Consider the following 26,544-nt stretch of genomic DNA (forward strand, 5'->3'; position numbering starts at 1 on the left):
TTTTTTCTTTTTGCTTATGTGGTGCTGAGGAATCGAACCCAGGGCCTCATGCATGCAAGGCAAGCGCTCTACCACTGAGCTACCTTCCCAGCCCTTGTTTTTTTGCTGGTCCTGGGCTTGAACTCAGGGCCTGAGTGCTATCCCTGAGCCTCTTTGTTCTCAAAGCTAGTACTCTATCTACCACATGAGCCACAACACCACTTCTGCCTTTTTCTTAGTGTATTAGAGATAAGAGTTTCATGAACTTTTCTGCTTGGGCTGGCCTTGAACTATGATCCTCAGATCTCAGCCCCCTAAGTAGTTAGGATTACAGGTATGAGCCACCAGTAAGCACCCAGCTATTTTCTATTCTTAAAGACATATAAACAGGCTGTGGCCTTTCAAATTTATTGTGTCTTTATATCTGTTAAAAATATTTTTTGCACGTAGGTCTGATTTCTGTTTTTTTATTTGTAATCTCTTTTCTTTCTTTGATCTTCATCCTGTCTGTCTTTCTTTCTATCCTGATACAAGAGCTTGAACTCAGGGTGCTTGTCTTCTTCTTCTTCTTTTTTTTTTTTGACATGATAAGGCTCTACCATTTGAACCACAGCTTGGCTATCTTTTTATGCCTACCACCCTTCTTCTCCTGAGTGCCAGTACATTTGCTCTTTGACTTAAAGGAAAAATAAAGGTTTGTTACATTCCTGGATCTGTTAGAAACATTTTGTTAGCAGTGGTGCATTTTTTATTGTGGTTGCTCTGGATGCTTATAGTAAGATTTATAGAAGAGGCTAAAGATGAATATGGATTCTAAAAGTGTCAACAGTTTTTGAACTACTTATCAAGTACTTGAGGATTGATGTTTGCTGACTGGCACATTCTAAGCAATTCTTGAAATACATATTGAAAAAATACATTTGCTAAACATTGTAAGTAAAATTACATTATTTTACATTATCACTGTTTTACTGAGATTTTGTTTATCAATTCTGTCATTTGAAGTTCAAGATAGGTGAAGTTGTTTAATCTTACTGCTGCATCAGGATTCAGGAAACTTGGATTCTGTTCTTTTTTCTTTAAAGCAAATGAATAACCAAGCATAACTGATATGTAATATGAGACTGTATTTCACGTATAGAATTTTGTAATGGTGGCATTTATACACCCTAGAGAACAATATGCCATTGAGATAGTAAATGTATTTATCCCAGTGCAGATGGTCTGCAAACCCTCTGGACTTTCTCCCCCATTACCTCCAGGCCTTGCCCCAAGGCAATGATAGATCTGATTTCCTTCTCCTTGGATGCTTTTCTCTTTTCAAGGCTTGTGAATAAACAGAGTCCACTCAGGCTATATGCTTTTCTCTCTTTTTTTAAAGTTACCTTTAATTTTTCTTTAATATTGATCTGTGGTTTCCAACATACTTTGCAAATGTTTTCTCTGATCTGTCTTTAAATTTTCACATTTTTATGCTTTTGCAAGTGATTGTGTTTTCATTTTCTGCTTGAATCTTGACAATAATCTGTTGTTTATGCCTAACTTTCTAGGATAGGCTCTAGTCTTCTTAAGGGAAATGGATCATATTTCATGATTTTGGCATTGACTCCTAGTTCTATATTACAGCATCTAATTAAGAACTTTTCCTAAGGATGAGCCCTTGAAACATTAGTAAGCCAAAAGGTATCTAAGCTGGTTTTGTGAAACATAAACAAGTTCAGAAATGAACACTGTTGATGATGTTTTGCTAATATTGAAATCTTCTTATTCAAAATAATATCCTAAAGTAGTGCTGTCTGAGAGAAATGTCATGTGAACCACATTCCCAATTTGAACCATTGAAAAGTTCTGATGAATCTAAAGTTCTGATGTATCTAATTACCATTCAGAAAATAATATATACAGAATTATGTTTATTCTTTCTAATTTGATACTGTCTTTGAAAACCATTCCACGTATGTTTCTAGTACATCTCAATTTTTGTCTAGCCACAGTGCTATTACTTTGGAGGGAGTGCTATATTGAGAATTGAACCCAAGGCCACTTGAGCTATGTCTCCAGCCCTTTTTGTTTTTATTTTGTGAGACAAGGTTTTGCCTCCTTTTTCCTGGGCTAGTCCTCAACTCTGAATCCTTCTGTTTTTGCCTCACAAACAGATGGGATTGCAGTCATTTACCACCACAGCCAGCTAATTTTTCTTGATTTAGAGTTGCAGGTAATCAAGCATTACTAAAGAAAGGTTTTGAGGGCTGGGAATGTGGCTTGGTGGTAGAGTGCTTGCCTAGCATGCATACCACATAAACAGAAAAAAACAGAAGTGGCGTTGTGGCTCAAGTGGTGAAGTGCTGCCTTGAGCAAAGGAAGCTCAAGGACAGTGCCCAAGCCCTGAGTTCAAGCCCCAGGACTGGCAAAAAAATAGAGAGGTTTATATCCCCCCCCCTTTTTTTTTTGTCAGTCATGGAGCTTGAACTCTGGGCCTGGACGTTGTCCTGAGCTCTTCAGCTCAAAGTGAGCACTCTACCACTTGAACCACAGCACCACTTCTGGTTTTCTGGTGATTAATTGGAGATAAGAGTCTCATGGATGTTCATGCCTGGGCTGGCTTTGAACCACAGTCCTCAAATCTCAGTCACCTGAGTAAGCGAGGATGACAGGCATGAGCCACCAGCGCCCGGCAGCCACCAGTGCCTGGCTATTTCTTCATCTGTAGGACTTGTAACTCTACAGAGATGTGCCCCTGAATTAAGAAAGTCTCATCATCTAGTTTTATGGTAGTATCTTGGCTTTAATGAAGAATTGTTAGTCTGGATCCTGGCAAAAAATATATCTTAGATAGGAATTTTCAGACGCTTTCAGGTCAAGTGTAGTGTAAAGTCTGTAGCTTCATATTTCGTTGTTTTTTTGGTAGGTGTCTGCTGCAGATATTTCCTTGAATAAGGATGAAGAAGAAAACTCTATGCACAATACAGTGGTGTTGTTTTCTAGCAGTGACAAGTTCACTCTGCATCAGGTTGGAATTTAATCCTGCTTCTTAAGTTCCTCTTCACCCACTCTTTTACTTTATACTGTGTATACAAATACCATCTAATTTGGCTATAGTATGAGGTTAATTAAAAAAGTATTTTGAAAATAAACTGTGTATATTCCTAGCTTCATTGCCAGTTTAAAATTATTTTTTGTGTTCTTAATTCTAGGATATGTGTGTGGTTTGTGGCAGTTTTGGCCAAGGAGCAGAAGGGAGATTACTTGCTTGTTCTCAGTGTGGTCAGTGTTACCATCCATACTGTGTCAGCATCAAGGTAATCATGCTTAAGTTAAATGAGTTAATTTCAGGTATTTGTGATAGCTATTATATATAGTCAATAATTTTGATAATAAATACTATTTTTAAGAGTTTATTGTCACTAGGCACTGGTGACTCATGCTCATAATACAGGCTCCTCAGAAGGCTGAGATCTGAGAATCATAATTCAAAGCCAGCCCAGACAGGGAAGGCTGTGAGACTCTTACCTCTAATTAACCACCAGAAAACTGAAAGTGGTGCTATGGCTCAAGTGGTAGAGTACTAACCTTGAGCAAAAAAAGCTCAAGGACAGTGCCTAGGCCCAGAGTTCAAGCCCCACAACCATCACCACCACCCCCCCAAAAAAACAAAGGAAAAAAAGTTTATTACGTTAGTAAATTTCCTCTTAGAAACTGTGGCCTTAACTTACAGTGATTAATGTGGCATTGTCTTGAAAAATTAAAGCTTGAAAATGCATGCATTTAGTTTATAAAAGAATTTATCCCATTAGCATTTGCTAAAGCATTGTTTAATTAGTTTTTTGTCTGTTGATTATGAAAGTTCAGAATGAATACTTAGTCAAAATTAATTTGCTGGTTCTGGTTTCTCTCTCATTGACTTTCCTCAGCCCTTTTTTACTTTATTTTATTTTACTTATTCTCATAGCTGAAAGAAATAAGACAAATGCCAAATTTAAGACACTTGAGTTATAGTAACTGACAACCTAAAATACTCAAATATTTTAGGTTAGACACTCCATGGGGAACCTTTCATTGGTAATCAGGCAGTTGGTTTTAAAGTTATTTAAATATTGGTGTATCTCATTCAACTGGTTCAGCATGGAACTCAGGTTCTTAATTTCTTTGTAAAATCTCAGTTTTAGTAAGACCTAATGATATTTGAATAAAATAAAAAATGATTACTCGTGGTCAGGATAAAGGTACAGCTGTAGGACAGCCCTTCTGGACCCTGGGTGGTGTAAGCACAAGCTTTAGCTTCTGTGTCATAAGTCATCCTGAATTTGCAGTTGCAGTTCACCTCTTTCTCCTGCCATTCAATATTATCACGCTATATGATTACTTATCCACACTGTAAGTACGGGAAACCACATACCCTGTGTAATTCTTTTGTAGATTAGCAGAGGGTTTTGTGAACTTAGAAGTCAAAATGAAGGGGCTGGGAAAGTGGCTCAGTGGTAGAGCGCTTGCCTTGCATGCATGAGGCCCTGGGTTCGATAAGCAGAAAAAAAAGCTGGAAGTGGCGCTGTGGCTCAAGTGGTAGAGTGCTAGCCTTTAGCTGAAGAGCTGTGGAACAGCGCCCCAGCCCAGAGTTCAGGCCCACAACCGGACCCAAAAAAAAAAAAAAAGAAACCAAATTAAAACCTGAACTTCGTCCAAGACAGAAGACTTGTTTTAGGCAGTACTGATATTTGAACTCTGACTATGTTTGCTAGACAAGCAGACCTATATGATAGAATATAACATAGGGCTAGGAAGGTGGCTTTAGTGGTAGAGTACTTGCCTAGCATGCATGAAGCCCTGGGTTCCATTCCTCAGTACATAAAAAAAGCTGAAAGTGGCACTGTGGCCTTAAGCAAAAGAAGCTCAGGGACAGCACCCAGGCCCTGAGTTCAAGCCCCAGGACTGGCCAAAAAAATAAAAAATATATATATGTATATTATATATACACATACACATACCTGGCACAACTCTAAACATGGTAGGAATTAGTTGATGGCACAGTCCTGTAACCTAGGGTAAAAACGGAATCTCAAAGGGGAGAAAATCATTTGAAGTATTAAAGTGCTTTGTTTGGTAAAATGATGCCAACATTAGCATGTCAGGTAGGTTTCGGAGTCAGGTCTTAGCTGGCTGGAGCAGTAGAAACCAGACAGCAGTGTCATGGAGAGTGAAATAAACTGATCAGCTGAGCGTTTGGCCATACAGAACTATGGATGGGTTTCTGTGAAATTAGAAAGCTGAATAGGAATAAAAATTGTGTGTACACATGTGTGTGCACACGTGCGTGCACCTATGTTCTACTACAACTATGGTAGCTCTGCTGGTTGTTTTCTTAATCTCATGCTTTTTTTTTTTTCTTCTTTTGGTGCACACCTTCATTCTATTGCATGCATCTCTGGGTGACTTCTTTGTTACTATGCTTGCTATTATTACTGTTATTGTTGTTATTACTATTGTTACTATTATTACTGTTATTACTCTGTAGTTGTACAAATAGGTTACAGTTCTATAAATTAGGTTATGAGTATAGTGCTTATTGAACAGTGTCTAGGTGACTTTTTTAGGAGTTTGTATCTGAGTAGTATTCTACCTCCTTATAGAGTGCCTGTTCAGCTAGGTTAAGTAGTAGGCTTCAAAAATATTTTCCTTTATAATTTGGAAACTGTTTCTTCTAGTCGCTTATTGGGAAATTTCTTTTGGGGGGGGGGTTCTGGTCGTGGGGCCTGAACTCTGGGCCTGGGCGCTGTCCCTCAGCTCTTCAGCTCAAGGCTAGCGCTCTACCACTTGAGCCACAGCGCCACTTCTGGCTTTTTTCTTTTTGCTTATGTGGTGCTGAGGAATCGAACCCAGGGCCTCATGCATGCAAGGCAAGCGCTCTACCACTGAGCCACCTTCCCAGCCCTTATTGGCAAATTTGATGACATTTGGCAGATAGCTGTTTCTTTGAGTTTAACTCTTTTATTTTTTCTTTATAGCATTCAGACTTTCTTACTCCTTAAGACAGGAATCTGTTCTACACCTTAGTTGTTTTATATTTCATTGTGACATAGACACTTAGTCTTTGAGATCTTTAAGAAATTGCTTCACATTTTTAATTTTATTTATTGTGTTTCCTTGGATTCAATAGGAATATAGAGATTGTCTTCTATACATACCCTTAAGGTAAAAGACAAGAAATAGATGAGTGAAGATGTGCATTAGAAGTCGCAGCTTGATGGCCTAAACACCTGCAGGACCAATCCCTGAGAGCTGATTCTTACCAGTATTTTTCAGAAATATTTTTCCTTAGTTTTTGTATTGATTTTAAGAGATATGTCTCTAAGGTACACAAATTTCAAAAGCATGGAGTTCATGGAAATGTCCCAGGTAGATTTTTTTGGGGGGAGTGCCAGTCCTGGGCCATGAACTCAGGGTGCTGCCTGGGTGCTGTCCTTGAGCTTTTTTGCTCAAGGCTAGCACCTAACTACTTGAGCCACAGCTCCACTTCTGGCTTTTTGGTGGCCAACTAGTGATAAATCTTAAGGACATTCCTGCACCGGCAAGCTTCAAACTGCAATCCTCAGATCTCAGCCTCCTGAGTAGTTAGAGCTGTAGATGGAGATTTTGCTGATATAATTTCAAAATCTGTATCAATAGAAATGAGGCAGCTTACTTGATTTCTTGGAAGTCCAGTTACTGTACCTAGATAAGAAGTGAAATTAAATTTGTATGCCCAGGCAGTTAGTTGATTAAAAATAGCACTACTGTCTCTGCCACTCTGGGTTATACAGCTGATCAGGTAGGCTCCTAAAAATACATGAGCATCCGCTACTCACTACTGGGTCATCATAATTAGTTGCTTTCCTCCTTTCTGCTTTTTTGGTACATAAGAGCCTTTTAAATTTACATAATATACTCAATTATGCAAGCTGAGGCCTGCGTTAATTATGAATTACATGGATTGGTGGTTTCCTTTACAGATCACTAAAGTGGTTCTTAGCAAAGGTTGGAGGTGTCTGGAGTGCACAGTGTGTGAGGCCTGTGGGAAGGCCACCGACCCCGGAAGACTCCTACTGTGCGATGACTGTGACATAAGCTACCACACCTACTGCCTCGACCCTCCTCTGCAGACAGTTCCCAAAGGAGGCTGGAAGTGCAAATGGTACGCCTGGGTGTATGCTGCCTTACTGTGCTGTCACCAGCAGAACGTTCTCATAGCATCGTAGTTTTCAAAATGAGCCATTTTGTGTTTCATCACACAATACACATTTGCTGGGATAGATGATACCAATAAGAGAAATCTTCTCAATTGCCTTAAATGATTTCTAACTCTGCTTACGTGTGGCTTCCTTAGTCATACTAGCTAAGGAAAATACAATGGAGACTTTTGGGGGGCTTTGGCTTGCAGGTGTGTTTGGTGCAGGCACTGTGGAGCGACGTCCGCGGGCCTGAGGTGCGAATGGCAGAACAACTACACCCAGTGTGCGCCGTGCGCCAGCCTGTCCTCCTGCCCGGTCTGCTGCCGAAACTACAGAGAAGAAGATCTCATTCTGCAGTGTAGGCAGTGTGATAGGTAGTGTATCTATTTTTCCTTTTTTATTTTTTGTGTACTTTTTTTTTAATGTAGTGAAAGGAACTTAGAAAATAACTTGCTTTCTAGGTACGTAGTCAGCTAGAAACTTACAGATACTCTTTCTAATTTAAATGCCCAATTCCAGATAAAAGATTTTTAATTGGGACTTTTTTGGGGGGGAGAGGGGGTCCAGTTGTGGGGCCTGAACTCTGGGCCTGGGCGCTGTCCCTCAGCTCTTCAGCTCAATGCTAGCACTGTACCACTTGAACCACAGTGCCACTTCCAGCTTTTTTCTTTTTGCTTATGTGGTGCTGAGGAATCGAACCCAGGACTTCAGGCATGCAAGGCAAGCGCTCTATCACTGAGCTACCTTCCCAGCCCCTTAATTGGGACTTTTTGAGGGCTTATGAATCCCTTGAAATTAGATGTAGAGATATTGTTGTCATTTGTGCATTTTTCTTTTTGAGTGTTTCTGAATCTTCCTGAATTTAGAAGTTTTATATTCTAAAAGTGGTTTCACCCATTCTGTTTTTTTCAGCCACTAGGTATTAGATATTGCCTCTAGTATATCTAAGTAGTATTGTGTGTGCAGTTTTAGCATTCAGACTGATTTCTTTGGTTTTATTTGTTATTGTGCTGTCCTAGTAGTTAAACACTGTATACATAATAGCATTAATAATGTTATATTATCAATCAAATAGTAGCCAGTAGCCTTAGAACTCTTCCTTCAGATTCTCTGTTTCCCAATTGCCACTCAGCATTGTTTTATATGAGTTATATCTGCTTTTAAAATTTAATACATCATGTGGAACACATTCATGTTATGTCATTGCAGTCTTCTGAATTCTTCCTTCTTGTTCTGACAACTACAGTGCTGCCTGTGATACATTTGGTTTTGGATCACTAAATAGTTATCCTATTCTTTTTTTTTTTTTTTTAATCTTTTGGTACCAGTCCAGGAGCCTGAAGTCAGGGCCTGAATGGTGTCCCTGATCTTTTTTTTTTTCTTCTTCTTCTACCACTTGAGCCACAGCTCTACTTCTAGCTATTTGGTATTTGTTTGGAGAAAAGAGTCTCAGGGACTTATTCCCTGAGCTATCCTCAGATCTCAGCCTCTTGAGTAGATAGGATTACAGGCGTGAGCCATCAGGCCTCGCTTATCCTATGTTTTGGGGGGGATTTGTATTTTTTTGTTTTTTGTCCTTTGTTGTTGTTGGTTATGAGGCTTAAACTCTGGGCCTGGGCACTGTCCCACAGCTCTTCAGCTCAGGCAAGCACTCTACCACTTGAGCCACAATGCCACCTCTGGTTTGCTGATGGTTTATTGGAGATAAGAGTTTCACAGCCTTTCTGCCCAGGCTGGTTTTGAACCTTGATCCTCAGATCTCAGCTTCCTGAGTAGCTAGGATTACAGGCATGAGCCACTGGTGACCGGTGATCCTATGTTTTTAATGTAATGTGCATTTGCTTTCTCCCTAGTACTCATTCCCCTCCATTCTCCTTCTCAGCTCTATAAAAGTTTTGTGGGTCTATCTATAGGCATGGTAAGGGAAGGAAGCAAAGTAGGCTCTTTGGGAGGAACATGTAAGCCTTTGAGGCTTTTAGGTTTGAAGATTATTGATTCCTTTTGTAGTGGTTATAAAAGGCAGTTCTCAGTAATCCTGTGCTTTTAACATGTACAAAAATATGGTCTTTTTAGATGGATGCATGCAGTTTGTCAAAACTTAAATACTGAAGATGAAGTGGAAAATGTAGCAGACATTGGTTTTGATTGTAGCATGTGCAGACCCTATATGCCTGCGTCAAATGGTAAGAGAATCATTTAAATGAGAATCTATCCTGTCCTGTGCCTCACACCTGCTGTCTATAAACTAGTGTGTGAGCTTAATTTATTTTGGCTTTTGTGAATATATTATTTGGACAAGTATTTCATCTTATTTTATTCTGTTTATTGCATCAGTTGTACCAAGGGGGTTTCATGTATATGTATGCATCCTATTTATCTTAATCAGAGTCATCCTCTCTGTCCCTTCTCCTCTTTTCCTCCTGTTCCTGTGTTAATCATACAGTTGGTATCCTAACTCTTTTTGAATGAAATGAGTACAGAAACTGAAAATTTAATCCTATTAACCTTTTCTAGAAAAATTACCTGATTATTTTTCCTATATTTCAGTGCCTTCCTCGGACTGCTGTGAATCTTCACTTGTAGCACAAATTGTCACAAAAGTAAAAGAGCTAGGTAAAGTGTGAAATGACTTATCATCTGTTCTTTAGAAAAAGCATATGATGTTTAAATCTTTTATAACTGGCTTGTTACATATATAAATTCTATCTTGATCCCTGTGGGGAGTCAGTGTAAGTTCTGATACTAATAATTAATATACAAATCTTCCATTTTATCTAGTTTTACTAGGACAGTATTTTATAAATTTCAGAAGATTAGCAATAAAAATTACAGCTCTTACAGGAAGTGTTAATGACTTGCTTGCTTTGACTTCACTGGCATATTATTGTGCTTTAATTTTGAGTTAAAAAAGAATAGTGAGGAAAAAAAGAATAGTGTGCAAATTCCTTTAGAATTCATTTTCTTATTTGTTTTTGTAATTGACAGCCAAGCTTGTGATTCATAGGATACTTTTATGAAGCCATTTTTTATTATTTGTATTTGATAATGTCTATCTAGAACATTTTAATGGTTCAGGAATTGCTCCATTGAACACTAGTTTTGCATATTTAAAAATTATGTCAATGATTTTTACACATACACATTACTATGCATGATCATATGATGCTTTGGTTTCCAGATGGACTTCTAGAGTATTCTTGTTTCGTAAAAAAGACCAAAAGGCTCATAACTGAGTGGCTGAATCATTACGTTTACTCTTACTGTTTTCTTTCTAAATCCTTCTCTGATACATAAAAACAGAAATGCCTGGAAGAGTAATCTTTCTAATTGAATCAATATTCCCAATTTTCATTGCACATCACCAAGTTGGTTATTGCTTTTCATAGATAAATGAATGCTGTGTGAAACTATAGTTAATTTCCAATCAGTAGGTCTTTGATGTTTATTTTGAAACTCTAACCAATTTGACCATCTTTTAAAATTGTTTTGGGGCTTTTGTGGTTTTAGATCCACCTAAGACATACACCCAGGATGGTGTGTGCCTGACCGAGTCAGGGATGACTCAGTTGCAGAGCCTCACAGTAACGGTTCCGAGAAGAAAACGATCAAAGCCAAAACTGAAATTGAAGATTATAAATCAGAATAGTGTGGCTGTCCTTCAGACCCCTCCAGACATTCAGTCAGAGCACTCAAGAGATGGTGAAATGGATGATAGTCGAGGTAATAATTATTTCCCTTGGAATACACATGTAAGTGTCCATGAGCCCCAGGTCTGTGACCCTCATAAGGTGGGACAATTCAGAGGACTTCACTTTAGCAGAAAAGATTTATGTCACTGCAGATGACATAAGATTTAAATCTTTTCAGAAACCATGTTTAAGGTAAGGTAAAATATGATAGGTGCATTGTCAAAATGAGAGAGCTGTTAATAATATTGCTTTAAGCATATATTTATATTCAAGGTGTTCATTATACATCATGGATTATTATAAAGTTTCTTTTTTTGTTGTTGTGAGACTTGAACTCTGGTCCTAGGCACTGTCCCTGTCCCTAAGCTCTTCAGCTCAATGCGAGTGCTCTACCACTTGACCCACAGCACCACTTCCAGTTTTCTGAGTGGTTTATTGGACATAAAGAGTCTCATGGGCTTTCCTGCCTGGGCTGGCTTTGAACCGTGATCCTCAGAACTCAGACTCCTGAGTAGCTAGGATTGCAGATGTGAGCCACCGGCACCTGGCAAAGATTTTCTTTTTAAAAAAATTATTAAGAGAGGTTACAAACCTATAAGTCAGGTTGTAAGTACAATGCATCTTGATCAGCGTCATTCCTTCCATCATTCTCCCCTCACGTTTCTACTCTCAAGTTACACAGTGTAGTTTTTATATAATTTACACTGAATATAATGACTGCCTTTGCTCATACCCTCTTCCATCCAGTTGTGTGACCTCCTTCATTGCCCTCTTCTCATAATAAATGTAAGGTTTATCTAACTGAACTCCAGATAACATAATTTCAGCAGCAAGATTAAATTTACATGAATTATTTTTGTTTATCTCCAGTGAAGAGCACTGTAAGATTGGTTATTTTTAGGATGGTCATGTCTTTTCTACTGATTTAGAAATGACTAAAGGTTATTTTTCTCTACATTTTATTATAGTATAGTATTTACAGAAGCATACTACATGCCAGATGTGGACAGTAATATTGGTACACATAGTAGGTACTGTCCTTTGCTCATGAAGCCTCTAGTTTAAATTTTAAAAGGAAAAGATTAAAAAAAATGATTACAATGTAGGAAGTACTAAAGGATAAAGCAAATAAGAATTAAACTTAGTGGATTTGAGAGTATAGACTGTGGTATGTGTGTGTGTGTGTGTGTGTGTGTGTGTTAAAATAAGTTGAAAGCAATATGTGAGTGAGCAGAGGCATCTAGGAAGTGGGCGTGTAAGCTACTTGATTGCCAGGACAAATACCCAGGAGCAGGCATGCCCAGCTTGTTTGAAGAATGCTGTGAAGGCACTGCCTGGAAGAGTGTGTAGAAGGGACAATAGAAATGGGACAAATGAAATCAGAGGAAATGGATGGATCGGTGGGTGGGTAGGTAGATGGATGGATGGGTGGGTGCATGGACATGCATGGATAGTAAGTGGATCGTGCAAGAGTATAAGGCGATACTTGGGAGTTAATCCTGACCATGTAGGAATTCAGAGTCACTGAGTGTTGTACAGTAGAAGAGCTTCGCTGTGCTGTGTGGCAGTAGACTGATATGTACAAGAGTCATGGAAAATGGAGCCAGTAGTCCATATGAGAAGTAGTTGTTTCCTCAAAAGACTTTGGAAGTTCCCCGTAATTTACCATCCTTTTTCTCACATTTGCTTTTATAATATTTTAAGTCTGGGTTAGAGAACAGGGCACACTAGTTTTCAAGTACAATTGAAAGATTTTGGTGTTGATATTAAAGCAGCATGGGATTGTGGAGAAATTGTAGATAGTTTGTAGGAGGCAAAGATCTTGAGCAACAGTATCCGGAGCACACTAGAAGAAGCAACTTAGTTTTTGAGCACGTCTGCGAAAGGCCTTCCATCCATTATCACTGAAATTTGCATTTTATAAAATGTGAAGTTTCTTGAATAGTATACATTATTTCACAAATAATGAGAAATGATAATGTGAGACTATAGATCCTTTTCAAAGCAAAGCTAATAAAGCCACCGAAGAACTTTGGAATATTTTGTGTGTGGTGGCTGTTCTGTAGGATGACATCAGAAATGGTGGCAAATTTCAATTTTATGTATTCTGGGTGATTTCTTTTCTTTATGTGATTTTTTTTGTCCTGTTTTGTTGTGTTTTTGTGCCAGGACTGGGCTTGAATTCAGGGCCTGGGAGCTGTCCCTGACTTTTGTGCTCAAAGCTAGCATTCTACCACTTGAGCCACAGCCCCATTTCTGACTTCTTGGTAGTTGATTAAGAAAAGAGTTTCATGGACTTTCTTGCCCAGGCTGGCTTTGAATTGTGACCCTCAGATCTCACCCTCCTGAATAGCTAGAATTAATGGTGTAAGTCACCAGTGCCCAGTTTCAATTTTATGTGTTCTTACTCAAGTCAAGACTTAACAGAAAATCAGTTGAAAAAATTTACTCTGGTTTCCCTCCTGTTCATGTGGCTAATGAGCCCATTTGATTGACTAAATCTATCCTTTTATTTTTATTGAAATTAAAGATATCTTGAATGTTCAGTATGTTAATAAAGGCAATCTTTGGGTTTAAAGAATCAAATACTCAGTATTTTCCTGGCCATACCTGCCTGATACTTTGTATCTCAGGATCTCATCCTTTGTAAAAAGGAATGTGCTTTCTCTAAGGCTGAGATAACTATATATTATTTAGCCGTTTGTGCTTTTTCCTGTTTGCTAGATAAAATCTTTTAAAAAAATTTTGCAGTCCCAAGTGGGAGAATTTATTCATGTATATACACATATATTCACTCAAAATTAATTGATTTGGTTTTTAAGTTTGCCTACAGAAAAAAAGAAGTTATAACAATCCTTATTGTTATGTAAAGGTTTGTAATAAAATTTTTTGGTTTTGCTACTTTGTTTTAAACCTCTAGCTTACACTTTAAGAATGTTTAACTAGTTAATGTCTTAGCACTGTTTGAAAAGTGTTGGAGGTTCTAGAGCTCTTCTTCCCCCTCCCCCCCAATTTACTGTTGTTTTAGAGGTAATATACAATGGGGTTACTTTTTTTTTTTTTGGTTAGTTGTGCGGCTTGAACTCAGGGCCTAGGTGCTGTCCCTCAGCTCTTCAGCTCAAAGCTAGCACTCTACCACTTGAACCACAGCACTTCTTCCGATTTTCTAAGTGGTTTATTGGAATTAAGAGTCTCACAGACTTGCCTGGCTTTGAACTGTGATCCTCAGATCTCAGCCTCCTGAGTAGCTAGGATTACAGGCGTGAGCCACTGGCACCCGGCAGTGGGGTTACTTTTACATACATCGGGAAATAAGTACATTTCCTTTCTCATAGTGTCATCGGTTCCCACATTCTCTCCCATTCCCCCCTCTCCAATCTCTGCCCATGAGTTGCATAGTTCACTTTTATCAGTGTTTGGAGCAGCCAGTGTGCTCCACTGCAGCGTTTTCCACCCTTTCCCTCTGATTCTGTGTCCGCCACACTCCCACACATGTAGATGTGAACACACCACACACAAGGTAAAGAATACAGAGTGAACAAAATCAAGAAAAAGTCCTTTGTTTCCATATCTTTGGAGTTCATTTCAGTATGTATATTATTTTATATGCATATGAGGAAGTGCTTGGGTATTTGGCACCTTTGTGATTCTCTTCTAAGACTATTGTCTAGAGGTCTTCTTGATGTTTAGTCTTCTCATTTCTAAGAGACATGAACTTGGACCAGCCCTATCAGGTAGTTACACTGAGAGTAGAGGTTATATGCGAGGCACTTGGTACAGTGCTTCTGAGGTGAGGAGCTCGTGGCAGTGAATAGTGCCACTCCTGCTTCCTGTAGATGATCTCCATGTATGACAGAACTCAGTGAAGTGCTGCACTGCAGTCTGCATGTATGCGGAATGTGAACTCAATAAAGTGGTGCCCTGCAGTCTGCGCGTATGCGGAATATGTGGTGCCTTCTCCTCACCTCGAATGCTGAGAGCCATGGGTTGTCTACCAGAGTGATTCTGAACTGTTTCCAAATATTTTTCTTCATTTTGGAAGCTGTAGAGAAACTAAAAAGAAAGAATGTATATATCTTTTTTGTATATTATGAAATCATATCTGATAGATGACTTTATTAAAATATATAGTATATTGGAGCAAGGCTGGGTAACGTTAAAATTAAAGAAATTTTAAATTAAGTTTTGAAAAGTTTTATTGACTAAAAATGATCCTTCAGCGGTGCAGTTTCTAGCTCAAAGCTGTCAGACTGTAATAATATACATTGTCTTTTTTTTTTTTTTTTGGTCTGTCATGGGGCCTGAACTCTGTACCTGGGCGCTGTCCCTCAGCTCTTCAGCTCAAGACTAGCACTCTACCACTTGAGCCACAGCACCACTTCCGGCTTTGTCTGTTTAGGTGGTGCTGAGGAATCGAACCCAGGGCCTCATGCATGCAAGGCAAGCACTGTACCACTGAACCACCTTCCCAGCCTACACATTGTCTTATACATAGAATTTTAGATATATTAGACACCACTGGAGCCAACAGAGTTCAGATTGAACTTTTGGTGCTCTTGGAATAGTGTAACAATACTTGTGATGTTGTTGTTGTTGTTGATTTCATGGTTGCTTTAGGTGACTTTCCACTTTTATAAGTGCCCTTTTAATTTATAAGTGCCTAAATTAAGAAGAGAAATCAAGCCAGGTACTAATGACTTACACTTGTAATCCTAGCTGCTTAGCAGGTTGAGATCTGAGGGTTGGGAGTTCAAAACTAACCTAGGCAGAAAAGTTCTCAAGACTGTTTTCAGTTAACCCACATAAAAAGCTAGTGTAAATGATAGAGTGCTAGCCATGAAAAAAAAAAATGAGAGCATGAGGCCCTGAGTTCAAAACCTCATCTGAGTACATAAAAATAAACAAGATTAGTCATTGAAATCATAGCCTGAGAGTAAAGCTCAAGTGGTAGAGCACTTGCCTACCTGTGTGAGGACCTGGGTTCAAAAGTCAGTACCACACACCTCCCCCCCAAAAAAAGAGGAATAAAATCATAAACTATTATTGTAGTGTACCAGAAACAAATTCCATGTGCAATAAAAATACTTCTTCCAGGGCACAAGTGGCTCAGTTCTATAATTCAGGAGGCTTAGGTCTGAGGTACACACTTTGAAGACAGAGCAGGCAGGAGAGTCTCTGAGATTCTTACCTTAGTTAACCACCGAAAAGCCAAAAGTAGATCCATGGTTCAAGTGGTAACCCCCCAGGCTTAAGCATAAAAATTGACTGGCAACACTTAGACCCTGGGTTCAAGCCCCAGGACCAGTACAACTACAACAGTAGTGAACAATAAAATATGTTCACCTGCTGGGAGCTTGAAACTCTGTGAGTACAGTGGGGGGGAAAAAAAGAATTAAACCTAAAAGAAAATGAAGTCACTGTGTGTCCCAAGTGGGAACATGATGACCTCAGAACAGACTATTGCTGGTAAAGGGTGCTGGGAAGTGTGGGGCGAAATGTATTGAGGTTCTAGCAGGCAAAGGGCAGAACCCAAGCCCTGGGAGCCATCCCTGAGCCTTTTTTTTTTTTTTTCGCTAAAGGCTAGCACTTAGCACTTTAGCCACAGCTCCTCTTCTGGTTTTTGGGTGGTTAATTAAAGCTAAGAATCTCACAAACTTTCTTGTGTGGGTTTCATTTACCAGTTTCATTCATCTTTCTACCTTCAAACCCTTTTCAAGTTATTAGTTTTCCCTTTTCCTGTTTTCTGACCTTGCAACTTTATATTTTGACCTTGCAACTTTATATTTTAAAAAGAGATTGCTTTAACATAATTTTAGTTGTATTTCAGGAAAGTCAATTAGATAAACAAATTTGATTTATCATCTTAAAATTTCTTTTAGATAGGGTTTATTTGAGTGCAATGAATGGGCATTTTGTGATCTTTGATACTTTAAGTAACTATTTCATGGATTAGTTATATTTATATAAAGCAGTTCTTAAAATTATAATGAAATTGGCCTTAAAGACACTGTAATAAAAGAAAATACCCTGTTCAGAAATACATTGTATATACTACTTAAGATAATAAAGGAATTGATTTAGTCATAAAATTTATTTGATAAATTTGCCCATTTATCAAGACAGAACTTGTCTTTTGTCTTCAAAGTCTTAGAAGCCTTTGATTGCCATAATACTATAACAGCATTCTCTAAGACCTGAACTGTCAAGTGTTCTTAATTGTATTTGCTCCATTCAGTCGCCTATTAGGGACACAAACTTCAAAGAACTGATTAAAATGGAGCTTGACATTGATGCATAGGAATGTAACTGTGGACCTAGCTTTGTCTAGGTGTAAGGAATTCTTTAATACAGTGATGGCTAGAATAAATTTTAGGAGTTAGGGAGAAGGCAGCAGTTGAGGAGGTAGTGGAAGAAAGAGCTTAATATAGTCAAGGAACCATATAGTTCATTGTGATTGGAGTGTGATTAAACTGGCAAGTTTATACCAGTGGCTTACACCTGTAATCCTAGCTACTCAGGAGACTGAGATCTGAGGATCGTGGTTCAAAGCTAACCAGGACAGGAAAATCCATGAGACTCTTATCTCCAATTAAAAAAAGCCACCAGAAAACCAAAAGTGGTGCTGTGGCTAAAGTGGTAGAGTGTGTGTCTTGAACTAAAGAGCTGATAATACAGCCCAGAGTGCAAGCCCGACAAACAACAGAAAAAACAACAACAAAAACTGGCAAGTTCACTCTTGTCTTCCATAATGGGCCTTAGAATTTTGAATTCATTTTGAGGGCTTTGAGAACCTATGAAAGGATTTGATGAAGCAGGAAAATGGCTCATATTTATAGAGCAATTATTTAAGAAACTGAGCAGAGAGGAGTAAGCGTTGACTTGGGGGAACTAGATAGTAGAGGATTGCAGTAAAGTAACTGTAGAATAAGATCGTAGTAGAGAAAAATAATTGCTTCTGAGAGAAGGAGACTGAAGGAGTCTTGATTGTGAGAGAAAAGATACTAGAAAATGTCACAGCTGTTTTCTGGGCTGTCTTCCCCCAGGGTACATTTCCAAATCTTTTAAATGATGATGGGTACTAGTAGTACAGGGAGAAAGTTCATCTTAAAATAATAGTTAATTTTGGATATATGGTTTTTCAGTAACTAGGTGTAATGCCTACTTGTATTTGTGGTTGGAACCCAGAAGAGGGACTAGAGAGACAGTCTTGAGATCTGGGACCTGAAGATGTAATTAAAAGCAAATGAATAATTTGTAAAGTGCAAATTGATAATTGTCTTTTTGAGCTCTTTCTGTTTCCCCTTCCCTGATACTTCGCTTTATTTCCTGAAGAGAATCCTCTATTAAGCAGCATGGTTCCCACAGTCATTTGGGATCACTTCCATCTCTTTCTCTTCTTTCCCAATCTGCTGTGATACCCAGTTAATCTAATGACTTGGTGATTATATCACCAAGTTGCTTCGTATATCCTATTACATAGAAATATGATGTGTTGAACAAATTTTTCTCAATTCATTCTTTTACTTTTTTTCCAGAAGGAGAACTTATGGATTGTGATGGGAAATCAGAATCTAGCCCTGAACGGGAAGCTGTGGATGACGAAACTAAGGGAGTGGAAGGAGCTGATGGCGTGAAAAAGAGAAAGAGGAAACCATACAGACCAGGTCGAGCATCTAGTTAGATGTTTAATATGACCAGTACTTAGGTTAAGAGCAATATACTACTGAGGACTTTAATTATTGGTGAAAATCAGGACTAAGTACATCATCTTAACAACTATCTAAAACTTGTAGCTACACACCAGTGGTGCACGCCTGTAATCCTAACTACTCAGGAGGCTGAGATCTGAGAATCACAGTTTGAAGCCAGTCCAGGCAGGAAAATCTATGAGATTTATCTTGCAATTAACCACCAAAAAAATCTGAAATGTAACTATGGCTCAAGTGGTAACATGCTATCCCTGAGTACAAAAGTTCAGAGACAATGCCCAGGCCCTGAGTTCAAGCCCTAGGACCAGCATTAAAATAATAATAATAATAAAACTTATTTATTGCCTGGTTCTTTAACCATGCTCTGAATTTGCTAATTGGCTGATAAATTCCCTAGATGGAGTGAATACTTGACAATGAATGACTACTTAATGCCTCTTACACAATGTTTTCCTAGGTTAATTTTTTTACTTTTAAAAAGCTTTGTCTTTCTTGATTGGTACTTCTACATTTCTCTTTTTGTGAGTTACTTGCTAATACTTTTGTGTTTTTAAAAACTATTTCAGGGGGCTGGAAAGGTGGCTCAGTGGTAGAGTGCTTGCCTTGCATATTCCTCAGCACCACATAAGCAGAAAAAGCCGGAAGTGGCTCTGTGGCTCAAGTAGTAGAGTGCTCACTTTGAGCTGAAGAGCTGAGGGACAGCACCCAGGCCCAGAGTTCAGGTCCCATGACTGGCCAAAAACAAATAAATCTACTTCAGTGTTTATGTAGATATTATAAGTAAATGTACAGTGTGAAGTTGGACAAGGTTCTCTTGGCCTCCTAGAATTTGTAGTCGAGCTAATACCACATTTCATTAAATATTTCCTTATTACTTATCTGCCTTGCTTTACTATTTTTGGAAAACATTATTAATGTCTTTTGAGTGTTACTGTCTATATCATCAATGAAGTATTAAATTGTATCAGCATAGTCTACAATCTTTATCCTTCTGTGTGTTTACAGTTTAAGAAACTTAAGTTTTGATGTGTAAGGGAGAACTTTTTGCTGAATTTACCTGCCACTCCTTCAAATGTAGCCGGATAGACAGGCCATATCTGTAAGAACTGAAGATTAGTTTCTTTATATCATATTATGAAAATAATTTCCCTGTAGCTATGAAGCTTACATAAACTTTGTTTTGTGGTATTTTTCTTTGTTTGGGGTTTTCTGGTGCCTGTTCTGGGTCTTGAACCTAGGACCTGCTCACTGTTCCTGGGTTTCTTTGCTCAAGGCTAGTTCCACTTGAGCCCACCTCCACTTCCAGCTTTTTGATGGTTAATTGGAGATAAGAATCACGCAGGCTTTCCCAGGCTTGCTTCAAACTGTGATCCTTAGTTCTCATCTTCCTGAGTAGCTAGGATAACATGTATGAGCCACTGGAGCCTGGATAAACAACATTTTTTTATTCAATGCAACTTAATTTTAAGAACATTCCTTGTTTTCTGTTTTCCTTTTTTCTCTTCCTTACATGGAAGATACCCTTTAATTCAGAAAACATAGTCTGTTGTTAGGCAACTATCATTTTTAGCATATGTTAAATGTACAAAGGGTTTCATTGTGATGTATCTACATATGCTTATAGTGTACTTTGAATTCATCTTGCTACTTTCTCCCTCTTACCCCTTATTATTACCATTCTATATTTTTTACATGCATATAACATACTTTGATGATTTTCATCCCTCCATCACCCCCTCGTTTTGGCTCCTCGGTCATTTGGCAAGAGCTTATAGTGCTGACTGCCAAGCAGTCTTCTGCTTGTATATGGGGAGCTGTGCTGTACATCATCCCTGTTTCACCAGCGAGGGAACGGTGGCATTGAAGAGTTAAATAACTTGCCCAAATTTGGTGAACAGAATTGCATAGTCCGGCCAGATTCTATGCTGTTTATTGTAGAGTTCTAGCATCTCATGTTGAAAGGCCTTCATACCGTGGAAAAATGAGGTAGTCCCCCGAAGTCGCATTAATCAATGATTATATCACCTGGTTTAGTGTGTATCTTCTGTTTTTCAGTTAATGAACAGATTGTTCTGCTAATGTACAAATAATTTGATAGATGAGTTATTCAGTAGACAAGCAAGCACCAACTACTATTTAGTATTCACTGTGACTTGTGTTGAAGAGGAAATACAAGCAGCTTTTTCTGTGCTCTAGCAAATTTTAATTCATATTTGATTAGGGGAAACAATGGCCTTGACATTTAATTTTTATTTCCTACCTCTTCAATTTTCCATAAAATGAAATTTGTTGATTCAGATTTGCCCAGGCTGAATTTTGAAAATAATATGCCAAATCAGAAAATAATAAACCAAAGTTGCTTAATCCTACTGATTGTGGAACTATAGAGAGAAATTAATGATCAGTTTACCCAATTTCTTTCTTGAATAGGTATTGGTGGGTTTATGGTACGGCAAAGAAGTCGAACTGGGCAAGGAAAAACCAAAAGATCTATGATCAGAAAAGATTCTTCAGGCTCTATATCTGAGCAGTTACCTAACAGAGATGATGGTATGGTATTGATTTTGCTTAATACCTTTGTCTGGAAAAAACTCCTAAATAATGAAATTGTCACAACCTTATTGTCTCTTAGTAACCAAAGGATGAAAGTGCCTATAGACTGTTAGTGTAGCAGTCATGTTTTATAAGGAAATGCTTTAAATTCAGTGGATTCTGTTTCTTCTTTGCTTTGTTTTAGTTTTGTTTTTCTAACCCCGTAGCTAAGGCTGGTTTTGAACTCATGTTCCTCCTACCTCAGCCTCTTAAAGTGTTGACCTTTTTTCCCCTCTCCTTTCTTTGGTGCCAGGGATGGACCTCAAGAGTCTCATATTGCCAATAAGCTCGTATTATACATTAAGTAACCCTTCACCCTGTCCTTGGATACTTTCATAATTTCCTCCACCCAACTTTTTTCTTTTTTTATATTTTTTATTATGATTAAGTGGTTACATAAATTTCACAGTATTGCGAGATAGTGATACTTAAAGTCACAAACACATTCTAACCTTCATGAGGCAATTTGTCATTATTGTGGTCTATAAGGTTCGTAAATTCTATGAGCTTTGACAATAAAACTATTTCTTCCACATCGGGCCTCCACCCCAATATTAAGCATATTTGCAATGTAAGGACTGAATCACTTTAGTTACGTATGATACTTTTTTGGTCATCTCATCAACGATATTGTTGCTTGTCTTAGTTATTTCATGTATAATTTGACACTGAATATTGAAAGTGACAGGGTAATTCAACAACTTTTAACAAAATAACAGTATTTTATAAATACCTTTCAATGAACATTCTGACATCTTCATTTAGTCCCTGAAAGCTAAAAGCATTGCTAAAGCCACACCTTTCTATCAGATAAGAATACATTACTGTGTTTTCTCAATTTCTGAAATGGCTCTGATGGAGACTTTATAATCAGTATGTTCATAAGATGTTGTGAAGCAGGTTGTTAGTGTGTCCTCCAAACAGCCCTTCCTTTGTTAGGGATAGGGTTTTGACCTCATATTAATAAAAGTCAGAATTTGCTGCCTAGTTTAGGTAACTTATAATGGTTTTCAAAAAGTTTCTAATATGACTGTAATAAGCCCCTAATGTTGTGCTTTCCTTTTTCTGTCCCCTGAATATTTTAGATCAACCTTTTAATTCAGTATTTTCATGTGTGGCTAATCAAAACTCATCCATTGAGTTTTTAACTTAGAAAATAATAATTTCTTCCCTTTCTAAATACTTTTCCCCTTGGTCCTAGTGCTTGATCTCATGGCTTGGAACCTATCCCTAAGCTTTAAAAAAAAAAAAAACAGCTCACGGTTAGCTCTCTTCTATTTGAGCCACAACTACATTCTGGCTGGTTTGATGGTGCTTAATTGGAGATGAGAGCCTCATAGGCTTTGCTACCTGGTTGGCTTGAACTGTGATCCTCAGATCTCAGCCTCCTGAGTAGTTAGAATGACAGGCGTGAGCCACTGGCACCTGGCCTAAATACTTTGTAGTTTTAATAATGCCTTGTAGATTCATTTGAAAGTTTATTTTTCCAGTCATCTTTTATTTCTTCATGTCATTGATTTAGAACATAAATTTATGAAGCCTTTCTCTATCTGATTCTAGTCTTTGATTCTGTTGGCTTCATCTAAGAGTTCCTCATTGCATTATATATATAAAATAAAATAATGTAACATATTATCATATATAATATATATTACATTGTATATAATATATATGTATGTGCATATGTGTAGGAGACGCATTTATTTGCTGTAAACAGTGTTCTTTGGAACATTCTCTGAATTTTTCAGGGATTCTGTTGCAGGCTATCATTCTAGACTACTTTGAGTTTTATGCTATGCTTAAAAATAGTTTGATTCACTCAGGTTATTTCATACATGAAGGCTATATTGAGTCTAAGGTTTTCTACTGTATTCTTCAAATACTTGTATAAAGGGTGTCCGTTTACCATGTCAACGTGTGCACATTGCATCTTGATCAGGGGCACTCCTTCCCTCATCACCCCCACCCCATCCTGTCCCATCCCATCTGTCTCCCCGTTTCCTTCCGTTTTTCACCTGCATACATATGGCCGTAGTCACCCACCATTCCTTTTTTCACTCACCTATGCCCCTCTAAACTTTTAGTGTCCACTCTTCAGTCAAGACATATTTCTGGTATTCATGTTGTTATTAGGAAGAGAAAGAAGCATAGTGACACTAGATATGCATGAAATGAATTTTGTACATAAAACATACTGATAAACTTGCTTTGAGATCTTCATGTGACTCAAAAGCTTGTTTGTTTATATGGCACTGTGTATGTTGATAAGCTTGAAGATTATTTTGTATGGATTAAATGCCATGTGTTTATAGGTGTCTCTATTGTTTCAGGCTGGAGTGAGCAGTTACCAGATTCTTTAGTTGATGAGTCTATTTCTGTTGCTGAAAGCACTGAAAAAATTAAGAAAAGATATCGAAAAAGGAAAAACAAGCTTGAAGAGACATTTCCTGCCTATTTACAGGTAATATTTTGGTTTATAGTTTATGACCTTGTCTCCAATCCAGTGTTTTAGCTTTGTGAATTTTTAAAAATGTTTCTTTCATTCATAGTTCATTAAAGAATTTGATCAGTTGAAATCAAAAATAGTATCTCCTTCCCCATAGTTCATTCTCAATATCTTTCAACAATTAGCTGTGTTAGCATTTTACTATTTCTTTTTAGTAATTTTTGAAGAATTTAATTCTGCTTTTTCTTTCTTTGTTTTTTTGGTTGGTCACGGGGCTTGAACCTGGGTGCTGTCCTTGAGCCTTTTTGCTTATGACTAATGTTCTGCCACTTTGAGCTGCAGTGCCACTTCTGGTTTTCTGATAGTTGATTGGTGATCAGTCTGGGACTTATGTGCCCAGACTGGCTTCAAACCATGATTCTCAGATCTCAGCTTCCTGAGAAGCTAGAATTATACGCATGAGCCACTGGCACCTGACTTAAATTTACATTTTAATAATTACCTTGATTACATATTTTGCTAGGTCTTTGAGTTGGCTTTCTTTTTAGCATGGCTGTATGTGCTTTTTTAAACTGCCTTTTGTAGTGTAAGTACCTATTATTACTTAGGCACATGCCACAATTTCACTTTCGGTTTATGTATGGGTGGCAAGAGAATTAAAATTATTTTTGTAACATCAAAAGAATATGTCATCCACGTAATAGAGCATAAACTAAAGCAGGGCTGTTGGGTTGGAGGAAGAGCAAAGGGGTCCTAGTGTTTCCTGTTTATCTTCAGTATTGCTCTTTCTTGGAAATTTTTGATCTTTTGAGAAGCTTTAGTGAGAGAAGAGGTTAGTAGGAATACAACTGAAGTAGGAGCCTCTGGGGTAGAACGTGTCTGGGTGGAGAAGAGGTCACTTGAGTAGAGTCAGCCCCTAGTAGCTGCCAAGCTTGTATACATCTATGCAGTGTTTGAGGCATAAAACCCTCTTTCAGATTTGTGCTCAATATTGATTACTAAATCTATCTGAAGTATGTAAATATTAAAGCTGTAGATCAAAGTCTGGTGTTAGCCTCTCTAAGTAATCTATAAATATTAACAATATTCATAAGGCTTTAGTTTTGCTTATAATATGAATTAAGGTACCAATAGTCCTGTAAATCTATCCGCTTTTAAATTTAATTATAGTTGAATCTTCGTCAATTGAATTATTACCTTCTAGTTGCTGGAAATACATTTGACATCATTGTGTGTTTATGTTTGTGAAATTTTATGTGTCTCTGGGAAAGCTACAAAAAAAATCTTACTTTTAAAGTTAAGGAAATCTATCTAAAAGAATGGATAGACTATTTTTCCATATTTTTACATTCAGTTTCTGCATTGTTAAATGCAAATGTTGTGTGTCATTTCTATTTCCTTATTAAAAATGATGATAGATATCACCCGATGTGGAAGAAATAACTGTGTTGTCAAAACTCATAGAACTCATAAACGTTATAGACCACGATAAAAACAATTTGCCCCATGAAGGTTAGAATGTGTTTGTGACTTTAAGTATCACCATCTCACAATACTGTAAAATTTATGTAATCACTTAATCACAATAAAAAAATTGCTAAAAAAGATGATAGAATGATATCTTTTTAGAGTTTTGGAGCTAATAATTTTCCTTTTTTTTTTTTTGGTCGGTCATGGGGCTTGAACTCTGGGCTTGGGCACTGTCCCTGCGCTCTTCAGCTCAAGGTGAGCGCTCTACTGCTTAAGCCACAGCACCACTTCCGGTTTTCCAGTGGTTTATTGGAGATAAGAGTCTCATGGACTATCCTCCCCTGGCTGGCTTTGAACCTCGAACCTCAGATCTCAGCCTCCTGAGTAGCTAGGATTACAGGCGTGCGCCACCGGCGCCCAGCTGAGCTAGTAATTTTCTGTGTGCTTATCTTTGCTTAGGAAGCTTTCTTTGGAAAAGATCTTCTAGATACAAGCAGACAAAACAAACTCAGTTTAGATCATCTGTCAGAAGATGCCGGCCAGCTGTCATATAAAACAAGCATGAATTCAGGCTTCTTGGATTCTTCCTTAGATCCACTTCTGAGTTCATCCTCCCCTCCAGCAAAACCTGGCACACAAGGTAGGTGGATTGATTCACAAGTGTTCTCTTCCCCTAAGAATGTTTTTGTTTGCCCTCATATGCCTCAGCTTTACCGGGGTGTAATTTATACTTAATAAATACAACTACAAGGGCTTGGAAGGTGGCTCAGTGGTAGAGTGCTTGCCTTGCATGCCTAAGGCCCTGGGTTCGACTCCTCAGCACCACATAAGCAAAAAGCAAAAAGCCGGAAGTGGTACTATGGCTCAAGTGGTAGAGCGCTAGCCTTGAGCTGAAGAGCTAAGGGACAGCACCCGGGCCCAGAGTTCAGGCCCCACGACTGGACCCAAAAAAACAAAAAATACAACTACATTAAGTTGATAGTTCATTAAACTTTTACAAATTAATTTAACAGTGAACTACTACCCCCATCAGGAGATGTGAAATCAGTGTAAGGAGGTGTAATTTGGCCAGAGTTAGTTAGAAGTAAAATCTTCAATTTAGGTAAACTATATGTTTGTCAGTTATACAGTTTAGAGAAAGGAAAAAACAGAAGGAAACAAAAAGAATGCCATGGTTGGGAAATTACTGGAGACTGGTAATACAGGGAAATATATCACCCTACATGTGGCTTCTCCCTCCCGGCAATCGGACTCAGGGAATTCTTCTTTTTTTTTTTGTCAGTTGTGGGGCTTGAACTCTCAGCCTAAGCACTGTCCCTCAGCTCTTCAGCTCAAAGCTAGTGCTCTACCACTTGAGCTACAGCGCCACTTCCGGTTTTCTAGTGGTTTATTGGAGATAGGAGTCTCACGGTCTCTCCTGCCCGGGCTGGCTTTGAACCACGATCCTCAGATCTCAG

At 38.1% G+C, this 26,544-nt stretch overlaps 1 protein-coding gene across 1 annotated transcript in view; it reads left to right on the forward strand.

Annotated features, from left to right (window-relative positions):
• Positions 1-26,544, forward strand: part of Kmt2c (lysine (K)-specific methyltransferase 2C) — a 157,382-nt gene that overhangs the window by 62,875 nt on the left and 67,963 nt on the right. The window contains exons 14-24 of the mRNA XM_013027213.1: positions 2,888-2,989; positions 3,174-3,278; positions 6,963-7,144; positions 7,391-7,555; positions 9,255-9,364; positions 9,729-9,794; positions 10,689-10,901; positions 18,406-18,534; positions 21,010-21,129; positions 23,502-23,632; positions 25,547-25,727. Coding sequence (XP_012882667.1) covers positions 2,888-2,989; positions 3,174-3,278; positions 6,963-7,144; positions 7,391-7,555; positions 9,255-9,364; positions 9,729-9,794; positions 10,689-10,901; positions 18,406-18,534; positions 21,010-21,129; positions 23,502-23,632; positions 25,547-25,727 — 1,504 coding nt within the window. The remainder of the gene's footprint in view (positions 1-2,887; positions 2,990-3,173; positions 3,279-6,962; positions 7,145-7,390; positions 7,556-9,254; positions 9,365-9,728; positions 9,795-10,688; positions 10,902-18,405; positions 18,535-21,009; positions 21,130-23,501; positions 23,633-25,546; positions 25,728-26,544) is intronic.

The sequence above is a fragment of the Dipodomys ordii genome, unplaced genomic scaffold (assembly GCF_000151885.1).
Source record: "Dipodomys ordii isolate 6190 unplaced genomic scaffold, Dord_2.0 Scaffold101, whole genome shotgun sequence".
NCBI classification, from domain to species: domain Eukaryota; kingdom Metazoa; phylum Chordata; class Mammalia; order Rodentia; family Heteromyidae; genus Dipodomys; species Dipodomys ordii.